The 13,151-nt window shown below is 43.3% G+C and overlaps 2 protein-coding genes across 5 annotated transcripts in view; one reads left to right on the forward strand and one right to left on the reverse strand.

Annotated features, from left to right (window-relative positions):
• Window positions 1-904: 904 nt before the first annotated feature.
• Window positions 905-3,412, reverse strand: LOC109380264 (putative uncharacterized protein ENSP00000383309). The gene is made up of 3 exons (XM_019637647.1): window positions 3,358-3,412; window positions 1,578-2,297; window positions 905-1,174 (listed from the first exon to the last, which is right to left on the reverse strand). The coding sequence occupies exons 1-3, from the start codon at window positions 3,410-3,412 to the stop codon at window positions 1,026-1,028; spliced, it is 924 nt and encodes a 307-aa protein (XP_019493192.1). The 3' UTR covers window positions 905-1,025.
• HELZ (helicase with zinc finger) overlaps window positions 1,591-13,151 on the forward strand; it is a 157,944-nt gene continuing 146,383 nt past the window's right edge. For 2 of the 4 annotated variants that reach the window (XM_019637762.1, XM_019637765.1), the window contains exons 1-3: window positions 1,594-1,638; window positions 2,943-2,998; window positions 6,888-6,944. The gene's annotated coding sequence lies outside the window, so the exon portion shown is untranslated. Of the gene's footprint in view, window positions 1,639-2,942; window positions 2,999-3,940; window positions 4,019-6,887; window positions 6,945-13,151 lie in introns of all 4 variants that reach the window. The other 2 variants (XM_019637763.1, XM_019637764.1) reach the window with 2 other exon arrangements.

The raw sequence follows: 13,151 nt of genomic DNA on the forward strand, positions 1-13,151 counted from the left end.
CAACCGTCCAGGTTCCTCGAGAGAGGCTTCTCACAGGGTCTGGAGGAGCTTAGAAACCCTTGAGTAGCCCCCCCCCGGTCCCAAGCCCTCCCGGTGCACCGAAGGCGGATATAATGTCCGCGCAGTCCTGTAATTTCAGACCCATTCAACAGCATTTTGTACCGAATACAGTTTCTCAAGCACTGATGTCCTAGAGTATTTTTCCCTTGGACACCTTTGTAAAAATTTGCGTGGAAAAAAAAAAGCAACCAGCGCAGGTCGCCAAAATCTACAAAGCAGAGACCAGAGGTACCGGGAAGTGAAAGAGCGGGGAACTGACCAACGGCGCCAAAGGCAAGGGGACGACTGTGCCAGGGCTCTGCTCGCCCAGCGCCACCGAAAGCACGCGGCGAGTATCGGGGACAGAGCCCGGCTCCTCGGGAAAGAGCTGGCTGGCCCGACCAGAGGCCCGGGCAGCGGGCGTGGGCTACCGGGTCGCTTGCCCGGGTCCTCCGCCGGCGTCTCGGCGCCCCTTACTTGCAGCGTCTCGGGTCGCAGCCGGGCGACTCCGCGTCCCCCCACAACCCCTGGGAGGGGGTGGCGCCAGCAGTTCTCCCCTCGCTGGGCCACCTGGGCTTATCGCCCCGCCGGAACCCGGCAGGTGGACCCACGCGGGCGCACGCTCCTTCCAGCCCGGGACCCTCCTGCAAGCCCTGGCGCGCCTCTGCGCCCGGGACGGAGCACGCAGTCTGCATCCCAAGTTACCTGCCCCGGGAAGTCACAGTCCGCACGCAGCCCGGGCAGTGAAAGCGTGGATTCGGTAGAGCCCAAAGCCACATTCCTAGGGGAGGGGTCCCCAACTATAGGGTCGCGGATCACGTTACAAGCCGAGGGGAGGAGACAGCAGGAATGAAAGTAAACAGGGTAAAAGTTGCCTTTAGCTTTATTACTCTACCCCCACCCCCCCCAAGTGCGCTTCGACACTAGTTGACTCGGGGACACCGTGTCGCCCAGATCCCGGAGCCCGACGGCTCCGGAGCGGTTTATCAGGACAGGGGCACTTTTTGGTCCGCGGATGCGGGAGTCAGAGTGCCGGGTGGTTTGCAGGGCTGCTGGGCTCCCGGGCCCTGAAGACGCCTCCCGGCTGCCCGGGCGGGAAGCCGGTCACAGGAGACCGCCGCCTTGCACCGAGGATCTGGAGCAATAACAGACACATAATGCGCACAAATAAATCAATGAGCAGCTCTTTGCTGCCAGCAACAGGGAAACCTCGGGCTGATTAAATGCAGACGTGGGGTGTCTGCCAGGGCAGGAGGGCGGCTGGGCAAAGGGAACCCGCGTGGAGGCGAGGGGTGAGGGGAAGGGAGGCGAGGGGCTGCAGCAAAGAGAAAAACCCAAAGCCACATTTTAAAAATAGGGGTGACTTTCAAATGCAAACAGCCCGGAGGAGGGGAGGGGTGCCGGCCCGAGGGCGCCCGGGCCGGCCCGCCACCGGGGGCAACTTTCCGGTCGGGAGGTGCGGCCGGAGGGGCGGCGCCGGCGGCGGAGGCGGGAGTCGGGGGCCGAGGGGGGGAGTCACTTTAAAGGCTCTTTCTTACCCATAATGCTTTGTGGGGACGTTGACAAGTGGATCCAAGATGGCGTAGAAAGTAATGACAGGTAAGTCCTGACTTCCCCCTTCTCTGCTGCTGGGACCGCTCGGAGAGCGGCCGGAGCCCTCCGGGGAGGGGACTGGACTCTCCTCTGGTCCCCCGGGCCCCGGGAGGGTCGCCCCCGGGGCGGGCTGGAGGTCCTGGCGGCCCGCGGCGGGGCCTGGGAAGCGGGGCTCTTCGAGGCGAGGCCCGGACGCTGGGGCTGTTTACAGCTTCTTCCCCTCCTCGGTCCCCTTCCCCTCCGCTGGGGGCCGCAGCGCCCTCGGCCCAGGCGGTGGAGGGGGCCTTGCAGACCCGGGCCGCGAGCCGGCGGGAGGTTTCTCCGGCCCCCAGGACTCCGCGAGGGGGAGCCGAGCCTCTCTGCACGCTCCCCGTCCCCGGGTCGCGGCTGGGAGTGGGGAGCGTGCGGGCCTCCCACGCCCCGCTCGATTACCCCCCTCAGAGCTCGGACTTCCACCCGCGTGGGGCGGGGACCGGAGGGTGGGCGTCGGAAAAAGTGGGTCAGGGGTGCGCCCCCTTCCTTCCCCCCCGAGGGCTGTTGCCTGAGTTCACTTTTTACCTTCTTTCTCTGCCCCCTCCTCGGAGATTCTCTTTCGGCCGCGAACACATCAACAAAAATAAAAACAGACGGCCCTTTCCTGGCGATTCCTGTAAGACTCCCCTTTTCTAGGGTTAAGGGACTGCAGTTTTACCCAGGGACTTTGATTCCTCTTCCCCTGGATTATTTGAGCCTTCTACACCCTCCCCCTTGGCTGAGGGTCCCTCAGAAGGGCTGGAAACCAGGGTCTCAGGATTCTTCTTGGAGTGGGATCCTCAGGTTTTGTTTGAAATTCAAAATTGTTATGCCTTCTCCCTCATAACTTACACTTTTCAGGGAAATCATTAATAGAATATGTATAACTCCAGAGACAGTGGATTCCTGGGGAGGGGGTGGGGAGTTGCCCTGGCTAGTTCGTTCTTCATTTTGCCCTCTCTGAAACGCAAATGAATGAGGTTTCTTCTCCCTCATTTCTTCTTTATTTTTTTCTTTTTTTTTAAGTAAGGTCTGTCAGTGCTGAAGAGATGACTTTTTTTTTAATGTTTTGGATTCTAAGAGCATTTTTATAATCTTATTTTATCACACAGACAGGAAATGTTTTTATTTTAAAGTAAAACACAGACTCATGTACAAAGCTGCATACGGTACCATTTTGGTAACTTTTTCCATTTGAAATTTAGATGCCCTTTCACTTTAGGCTGACAAAATGTTTGCTGCTGATCATGACTCTCTTAACTGGTGGTGTATAGACTTTACTTTTCTATTTGTCTCAGGAATTGGATGAAGTAATTGATCACTAAAGAACTACAGTGCTGGTGAGATGTGTAAGGTGAGACTGCAGTTTAAAATGATTTACCTTTTTTTCTTCCTTATTTTAATCAACTCATAAGGGTAAGGCTGAGAAACTAAGTAATTTGATGGGGCCGTCTTTATTTTCCAAATAACGCATTCAGTCAAGTGGGTGTGTAGGCAGGGTTAGAAAGGAAAAATGTGTCAAGTGGACCAAACTTTTCAGTGGCGGCAGCATACTCAACCATAGTGGAGCTTATCCAGAGCCAAATATTCTTTGCAGCTATCCTTGATCAGTATCTTCACCAGGTGTAATTATAGTTTGCCTATTTAAATTTCCTTGTGTAACTTAAATTGGATGTCTTAATTTTATCTGTGTTTTGATGTCCATCACCCTACCTTGAGTGTTACTGATTGTGTATGTGGATTTTGTGTGTCCACAGTTTGTGGGCATCTTGCAAAGTACACCATTTACATTGTAAAGAATTATTTTAGGCAAATCAGTCACTCCTTTTATTTTCTGTAAAACGGAATAGTACTTGTCTCATAGTTATTTTGAAATAAAAACACTAGTGTTGACTTTTGTTTAGCTTATTAGGGATAAGGCTGGTTTGTCATCATTTTCTGGTCACACGTGGTGTGTGAATTCAAAGTGTTGCTTTATTTAATCTAACTTGTGATGCTTTGGATTTGAAGGACATTATTGATATGATGTTAGTGAACATTTGGTATTTAGTACTGGGGAGAAGGAGAGAGGTTTGCTAATTTTACATTTTTCACAAGCAATTTTCTTAACTTTAAAAATATTTTACTATGGTTTATTGAGAAAATTAAGTTATGATAGATTGATTAGTTACTGCAGGCTTTTTTTTTTTTTTTAAACACATCTGGGTAGCATTTGGATTTTGGAATTCTCTCACAACTTTTCATATTATCGCAACATCTGTTTAAGAAGAATAAGCTGTGCTTTATTTTTTTCCAGATTGAGGCATACAATTGACATTTTGCCTTTTAAAAAAGGACTTGTGAGAGGAAGGTGGACATAAACCAAGATCCTTTTGTAAGTGCACACACCACATTTGCTTGTGTTTGAAACTCAGCAGTGCTTGTGTGTATTACATTTATTTTTATTTTGGGCAGAACAAATATGGATTTTTAAATTTATTTTCAGTTTACAGACGGGGGCATATTCATGCCTTAGACCCCTCCTCCCCCCAATCTGAATTTTTTATTTTTTATTTTCATGTATTTATTTATTTTGTTTGTTGGTTTTACATTTACAGACCACTTTGTGGAAAGGAACCGGTAATCTGCTTTTTGGCCTATGAGGATGTTTGTTTGTAGTCTAAAATTGAATATTTAGAAATAGGTAATCTTGTGTGGCTATTGTTGTTTGGCCTGAATTGTGTCAGGACAGTTTTCACAATTTTCACACATGTTGACCATATGAAGTGTTAGTATTCACTTCAAAGTGAAGTTAGTGGTTGGCCACCGAACAAGTTGTTACACAAAGCCTTCTAAAATGGGAAATACCATAGTATTGAAGGTTGTGGTGAAGTCGAAGTCTGTGTCTTTGAGCCGAATAAAGACATAACTTTTTTAGTCTGTCCTTTTGGCTGGGAAGCTAGAACACTATTTTTAGGTAAGGCTGTAGTTTTGGGGAGTCCTAAGTACCTCTCTGTCAGCTGGTAATTTGACTTTTGCAATTGTTAGCAAGAAGTTTCATTTTCTGATACCATAAATATTTAATCTACACTGTTTTAAAGTCTATATACATTTATGGAGTGTCCAGTGTTTTCCTGGAGCGGGGAGTGAGGCCAAACAACAGGAGGAATCATACTTACTTACAAAGGGCCTTGTGCAGTTTAAAAATATACAGCATATTCATGAAAGGCTAAGAATATTGCAGCGGGAACTACAAGTAAGTAGACCAGATCTTATACATGCATTTTTGTTCTCTTTCAGAAGTAGGCTTGGTATTAATATTAAATGCAAATCAGTCTATAATTGCCTGTCAGACTATATTTAAGATCTAGATACAGGCCCAGCACAAGAAGTAAGATCCTTTGCCTGTTGTTTCAAATGCAGAAAAAATTTTGGGCCAAGTTCATCAACTTGTTGATAAACAAGAGAGGAGAAGAAGCTGCTTAAAAAATTAAAGGCAAATTATTCAGGTTGTTTATTTTCATACACTTAGTTAAGTGTACATGCAAATGTAATTTGATTTCTAAGTAATATTTTGAAATGTTTTCTAGGAGAGACCTATGATAGGTGTGAAGACTGTGGCCACACAAGCTTACAGTTCATTTAAATTGATGGGTGTAGTCAGGATTATTTCTGTAGCATTGGCTAGAAGTAGCATAAAACAGTGTTCTAGCATTTTTAAAGGGTGGCTGGGATAATACTTTTAAGTAATCCTGAATTTAATAAAGTTAATACTCCTTTTGAAAAATAATATTAAAGATGAATGTAACATGAAGACTTTTATATGTATAATAATTGTTTTTAAAAGCTATCAGTTGTTTAAAAGCTATCAAATTGTTTTAGACAAAAAGTAGACAAAAAGTTTTTCAGTATACTACCAAATAGACCAACTTGTTGACTCATGTAAATTGTACTGGGTCAATTTCTCCAAGAGCAGAAAGTTGCCTGAGAAAACCCGAGTTTGTATATTCATCCTGCTTTTGAATAAAAACAAACAAAAAGCCAAAATCAATGATTCGTCATTGTTTTTTTCAAAGAATGTATACATATTTTTTGACTAAACCATTCTAAAGTGTGAATGTTTGTGATTTTTGTCATTCCTATACCATGTTTAAGGTGTTCTCCACACATCTGAATGTGCCTTATTGCTTTCTTCTGTGGAAATTCTTGTGGTGAAAATACTCCTGTAAGGCAAGCTTTCCTGTCCGTAGGCAGTATGTGTAACTAACATCATTTATAAATTTTTATTTTTGCTCATTGATTTTCATGCAAAACTGATGCATGCTATGGTAAACAAATCTGAGCAGTACTTAAGTGTGTAAAGTAAAAAAGATAAAAAAGCAAGCCTCTGTTCTCTTTCCTCCATCTTTAGTCCTGTTCCCCTGAGCTGAGCATAGAAAACAGTTGGTGTCATTTGGCTTTTGGAAGACCTCTCTGTTGCTGAGTTACAGTGGTAGCTGTGAAAGCAGACGGAGACGTCAGGGAAGACATGGCCACTCAACCAGTTAGATATTGGGCAGGGACTGTTCCACCCTTATTTCCTGTGATGTTAAGTAATATTGATAATCTTAAACTACCATCAGGTTAAGATAATTGTAATTGAATTGTTAGTGAAACACTCAGATAGTTAACTCCATTGTCAGGTCAGCGAAGTTTTGATTTGTCGATATTTTAAGTAAACATTTGCAAACTTTAGGGCTTGGGGTAATGGCGATAATTACCATCTGTGGAATTAAAATGCTGCACAGTATGCTTACTATATAGGCTTTTTATAACTCAATCCTTTAATCCTCATAACAACTCCAAGATAGTTTTTGTAATTTATGTTTTGCAAAGGAGGAAACTTAGATTAAATGTAAACTAACATAACGTCACAAGACTAGTAAGTATTGATGCTGGGAAAGCCTGTGCTTTTTCCATTGTAATGTGCTCTGCTACTTCTTTCTAGTTTGTCTTTATTTTCCAGATGAGGTAGTTTAGGCCTGGAGAAGTCAAGCAACTTGCCCAAGGTCACACAACTAAATAGCAACATTAAACCAAACTTTTATCTCTGGACTCTTATCTCAGGACTCTTGGTCCTTGCTGGTTATGCTATATTTTGTTGAAATACTATGGACCAAAACATCAGATGCTGTGAATACTGGATACAAATGCTTCAGAACTGATATATCAGGAGTGGTATTTTTTACTATGTATTTAAAAGCTTCCTTCTCTCTCTCTTTCAGAAATTATAAAGAGCTCTGATGGGCTATTTGGGTGATACCCAGTGCAGTGAACTGCAGGTGAGTTGGGGTTTAGCAGAGCCTTATTTAGAAAACAAGAACTTGGTGATGCTTGAGAAAGAGACCAGAAAGACTTAATCTCAACGAGAGCGTCTGGTCAGAAAGGATGAGGGGGACAGGGTGGAGCAGTGGCAACCTGAAGATGAGGGTCCTGACTGAAATGGCCACTTCTGGAGCAAACGATGATGCTGAACATACGCTGAAGAGCCGCCTGCTGCTTTGTCAGGGTTTGTTTGAAGAGAAGTGAGGGTAGGTTAATCTTCCACTTCTGTTCTGAATGAGTAACTGCAAAGGGCTCAACCTATCTGCATATGATTGGAGCTTGAGAGGTCCTTCAGTTTTTGTGTCAACATCCTTGAGTGGTAATCTCTCTGTGCTTTGATGAACTTGGTTAAGTATTGAATTGTTTTCTGTTATCTGTGTATGTACTATTGTCATAAATGACCATATATGTCTGCAGTTTTGAGGCTCTAGATACTGAGAACACGTCAATAGAAACAGAAGTTTAAACTTTTTTTCTAAGGGTTGTATTCCCTCCATATAGTGGTTGTATTAGTTCTTCAAATAATGTATCTTTTGCTGAAATGCCCTAAGTAAAGAAAAGCAATTTAGTCTTGAGTATTTATTATTTCACAGAAATGAATCTTCTTGGTCCATTATAGTACTTTGGTCTTCCATTATTAAACTTAGAAAATTGTAATACTACAGAAAAACAATCAGAAAACTGTTTTAATATTGTCCTTGTGGGGCGTCAGTGCTAAAATTATTTTTTGATATATTTCAATACTAGTATCTTGTTAGACATCACCAGCTCCAGAAAGCTTCATCTGTTAATAAAATGACTTGCCATCCTGCCTTTTGGACTTGAGCTGGGCAAGATTTACAAGACATTGCCAGCTACTTTTTACCCATCTGTTTTCTTGTTTTGTTTTGCTTTTTTTTACCCATCTGTTTTAAGATGGAATTCTTATTCTTAGTTTTCTGTTCATTGTAGTTAAAATAACTTTTTTCCCCCTTTTAAGCGTACCCAGGTCTCCTTGCCCCTAGCTTGTTAATTTGTCCATGAGTCTATACTACTTTTTAACTGTGATTTAGTCTGCCACTGAGTCAGCCAGTTGGCCTTGAGAATGCCAGACTTTAATGTAACAATATACCTTTAGGATTTATAATTGAATTTGGGCTTGGCTACTGGCTGATTGCTAAAATAATACCTGGTTGTAGGGATTCTTCGTTTCTTGAGTATATGCTTGTTTTGCATGATTCACCCCCCACAGGTTCATGGGGATGATCAGAAGACCAATTGAGGTGGTTTTTTGATCCTTGGAAAGCTGGGGTCTGGGGCTGTCATAGGCCATCATGATAAAGAGTGCGTGAGAGTTTTCAGTTAAGGCCCAAGTGAGCAGCAGAAGGAGGTGGGGCGGACCTCTTCTTGAGACTATATCAAGCTTGTATCCTGAAACCCCTGTTTCCTCAGTATGGTGGAACTTTCTTTCTTAAATTATGAGGTAACTGAAGAATTGATATTAAATAGTTAAAAGCTGTGTTATTGCACTAAAATAGTTGAGTTTTTTTGGCATCCATTAAAATATATTTCGCTCATTTTAAATTATGGTGCATATAATTTGAATTTCTTTCTGTTTAGTACATCATGAAACATTTCCATGTTAAAGGTGTCACCATTTTAATTTATATGATTACCTTTCGGAAGGCAAAATATTTCCTCAAGTCACTCTTATAATTCACCTAAGTCTTTTTATGTTAGGTATTTATGTTGCTGGCTGATTTTCAGTTAATAGTTTAATCTACATTATTGTAGATATTATTGTATTTTCTGATTAATTATATCTCCAGGTTAAAATTTTGAGTACATCATTGTGTTAAATGGTATGAATGTTTTTATGGCTTTTGATATACCTCGTCACACTTTTTAAAGCATATTTTACCAGTTTGTACTACTAACAGATACATGGATGTTTCTGTTTCAACATAACTGGACAGAAGTACATTTTTTCCTTAAAAGTTTTTGCTTAATAGTGTAAAGTGGTACTTGCATTTCTTTGTTCTATAATGTTGAATTTTACTCTTTGAGCCTCTTCATGTTGAATTGTTTGTTCATATCTTTGGCTATTTTAAGCAATAAACTATTGATGTGGGCTTTGGATGGTAAGGCAAGTATAACCAGCTAATAAACAGGTGATTATGAAAAAGATAACTAGAACACGTTCAAGGAAAATGTTCAGAGTTTGATTTAGATGGCATGTGATCTTGGGGATAGTGGTTGAAGGGGGAACAGGTGGGTTATTCAAGGACTCAATTCAGCAAATATTTATTGGGCATCCACTGCGTACTATGTGCCTTTGTGTCCTCTGAGTGCTTTTCAAGTTATGGTGTCTACCTGGTTGAAGGAAGAGGCTGCTTGAGAGTGCTTGAGGTTTACCAAGTGGGGACTCTGGCTGCTGAAGTCCCTTTGTGGCTGCTTGGAGGGGTGAGATGGGATCTCTGTCTAGAGCATCTTTGACTCATTCGTGGCCTACCACAGTGCCATGGCACTCTTGAGAAGCTCTCTTCTGAGACCTACAAAGATGAATAAAACGTCATTTCTACGGACAAGGAAGGAGTCATCTAGTAGGGAGAACAGAGGCACCCAAAAACAAAAGGACTAATAGGAATTTGATAGGTACCAATAAAAGGGGTTCGTTCGGACATAGTGCTTAGGCTCTAAGTGGAGGGAGTGGCATTGCCCCCTTGGGGAGATGGAGGAACACTTCAGCTGGGGAGGTCGCATTTAAATCGCACCACTGTGAAGATGAGAAGCAATGGAAAGAAAAGGGTATGGTGAGGGTGGGAGGGTGAGAATAGCTTGAGCAAAGGCCAGGTGGTGCTGGAAATGAGGTGGGTGGGTGTCAGGAAACTGCATCCAAATTACCTGGACCCTGGGAAACATAAAGGAGCATAGGGGAAGGTGAGGCTGCTAAGAGGTCAGGGCTGAGTTGGGAGGGTCATACTGAGGAGGAGAATAATGGACTGGCAGCGAGGAGAAACTAGAGCGGGGACTTCAGCTGGGCTCATGGTAATAGCTCAAGTGAGGAATCAGGGCCTGCATTGAATTGGTGGCCTTGGGAATGGGAAGGAGGTGATGGATTCAAGAGAGATTTTGGAAGTTGAACAGAGAGATGTGGCCACTGATTAGGTAGGAGGGGAAAGGAACAAACAGTTCTGTGTCTCAAGTCAGAGATGATGAGGTTTTTATGGTTGGGTGGCTGGCAGGATGGGCCATCAGGAATTGGGAAGTCAGGAGGAAGAACAGGTTTTAGGGGTTTAAAATAGAGACAAGATGAATTTGGTTTTGTGTGTTGAGTTTAAGGAACTAGTCGAAAGCTGAAATCAGAATTTTAATCCTTAAAGGAACTGATGAGGAAGTTCCGGGCCCAGAGGAGTGAGAGGAATGGGTGAGGTCTCACAATCAGTTAAAGCAGAGGAGACTGAAGCTTCCTGATTCCCAGCCCAGCACTCTTCCCAGCCTCCAGCTGAGAAGTGCTGGAGGTTCTTGGAGGTGGTGTTTCCCTCACTCCTGGGTGTGCTCAGTAGAAAGCTGCAAGTGGTAGAGTTTATGTTGGAGAGTGAGGACTTTATTTCTTAATTATTACTATTGTTTTTTATTATGGAAACTTACAGACATACAGAAGTGGAAAGAAGAATATAATCAAGCCCACTGTGTCCACTGTCCAACAGTTATTAATTAATGTTGCCTCATCTGTTTTCTTCCTCCCCATCAATTAATTATATGGAAGCAAATGGGAGAAGGTGTTTTGGTGCCCTGAAACTTTGTGTATTTGCAGGTTAGGAGAGTTGGACAGTTTAGTGGGGTATTTCCAAGCTTTCTGGGGGGCGGTCTGCAATGAACAGTAGGATTTACTCCAGAATTCCAGTGTTGTCTCAGACTTCTTTTTTGGGCAAATCGCTTAAGCCTTCTGAGTCTTAGCTTGTGAGATGGAGATACTATCAGCTTTACCGAATCACTTGAGATCAGGTATGTAAAAACCACTGTGAACTCTAAACTTTGAGGCTAAAGTATTATGCAGATTTTAGTTGTCAGTAGTGCTATTCCTTTGGGCTTCTGTGTTGCCGGTATGAAGTTTATAAACAAATTTTTATTGTTCAACAAATACTTATGTCAGGTCCCTAGGACTTGAACAGTGAACAAAACAGACAAAATCTCAGCTCTCGTGGAGCTCGTGTTCTAGATCTAGATGATAATAGTTTTACAGTGATTAATAGTTATAGTCCCTAATACTTTTATAGTGATTAGTGTGGGCCAGGAACTGTTCTAAGTGATTTCACATTTTAACATATTTAATTCTTGCAACAGTCCTGTGAGGGAGGTATTGTTATCTCCAGTGCAGGTGAGAAATTTTTATGCAGATTGCCTCAGGTCACAATGCCAGGACAGATTGCCTCAGGTCACAATGCCAGGATTCAAATTTGGGCACATCTGGCTTTAAGCCTATACACGGAACCCCTGTGCTTAGAACATCTTGAACTCCTACTGGTGTTTGATACACATGAAAAAGTTAGGTCCAGATTGAAATTATTCCTAAACGAATAAGCGTTCTCTTCTTGCAAAAGACAAAACAAATGAAACAAACAGCAATATTTCTCTGTGGATAAAGGTGTATTAGTATTTCATAGAACAGTATATTTTTTCTCCTAACTTTATATAGACTTCACCAACTTTCTTGGTTTCTTTAGATACAAATGGCCACCTCAGTGGAAGGCAGTCATTTTTCTGCTGGCACTTGAGCAGGATTTCTTCTTATAATTCTCTTCTCCCTTGTCTCCTACTCCCTCTTTTCCTTCTCTGATCTCCCCTTCTGTCTCCATCTTCTCATAGTTGTGTTATTCCTGTCCAGTCTCTCTGTCCATGTCCTCGGGGACTCCCTTCCTTCTGCCTTTGCCTTCTCTGTCTTCCCTCGCCCGCCTCTGCTAGCTGCTCTGAACCTTACACTGTGCTTTTTATTTTCTGAGTTTCTTTAGTGGGGCTAATGTTGGGACCAATTTCCCGCCTTGGGCTGTGGCTCTCCTGTGTCAGCGCAGTCCTCCTTCTTGGGCAGGCCATGCTGGGAAATGGGCAACAGGCATTCCTTTGCTTTGCATCTGGATTACAACATAGGCCTTACTGCTTATAAATAAGGAGGGTATTATGGCGTGGACACATTTAAAAAAGTTTGATAACATATACAAAACATAAAATTTATCATCTAAACCATTTTAGCATACAAGTCAGTGACATTAAGGACATTCACTGTTGTGGGACTGTCACCACCCTCCATCTCCAGAACTTTTTCATCCCCCCAAACTGAAACTCGGTGCCCTTTAAACACACTGTTCACTGGCACCTCCCCCCCCCAACACAAACACAGACCCTGGCAGCAACCGCTCTGCTTTCTGTCTCTATGAATCTGACTACTTTAGGGACCTCATGTAAGTGCAGTCATACAGTGTATGTCCTTTTATGCCTGGCTTATTTCACTTAGCATAATGTCTTCAAGGTCCATTTATGTTGTAGCATGTGTCAGCATTTCCTTCCTTTTTAAGGCTAAGTAATATACCATTGTATGTAAATATACCACATTTTAAAAATCCATTCATCTGCTGATGGACACTTAGGTTGCTTCCACCTTTGACTTTTGTGACTAATGCTCCTGTGAGTGTGGCTCTCCAAATATCTGTTTGAATCCCTGCTTTCTGTTCTTTTGGGAAATACCCAGAAGTGGAATTGTTGGATCATATAGTAATGTTTTGTTTAAATTTTGAGGAATCACCATACTGTTTTCCATAGCAGTGGCACCATTTTATGTACCACCAGCAGTGCACAAGGATTCCAGTTTCTCCACATCCTTGCCAACACTTGTTATTTATTTATTTATTTATTTTTAAATATTTTATTGGGGGAGGGGGAAAGCGCTGGGGAATTGGGGGGAAGGTGAATAGAGAAGTTGCAGTTGGTTTGTTCTTCAGTCTAGTTGTGGAGGATGTTGCTTCACTGGCCCAAGCTGGCACCATCATTGAGCTCTTCCCGGCGAGGCAGATCAGTCGCCGGCCTCTGGACGGCCGCTCACGGTGGCTGCTGGCCGCTCACGCTGGCTGCCGGCTACACATGGTAGCTTATGGCAGCCCAGTGCAGCAGGGGACTGCAGCCTAGGCCGT

Source organism: Hipposideros armiger, unplaced genomic scaffold (assembly GCF_001890085.2).
Source record: "Hipposideros armiger isolate ML-2016 unplaced genomic scaffold, ASM189008v1 scaffold_34, whole genome shotgun sequence".
NCBI lineage: Eukaryota > Metazoa > Chordata > Mammalia > Chiroptera > Hipposideridae > Hipposideros > Hipposideros armiger.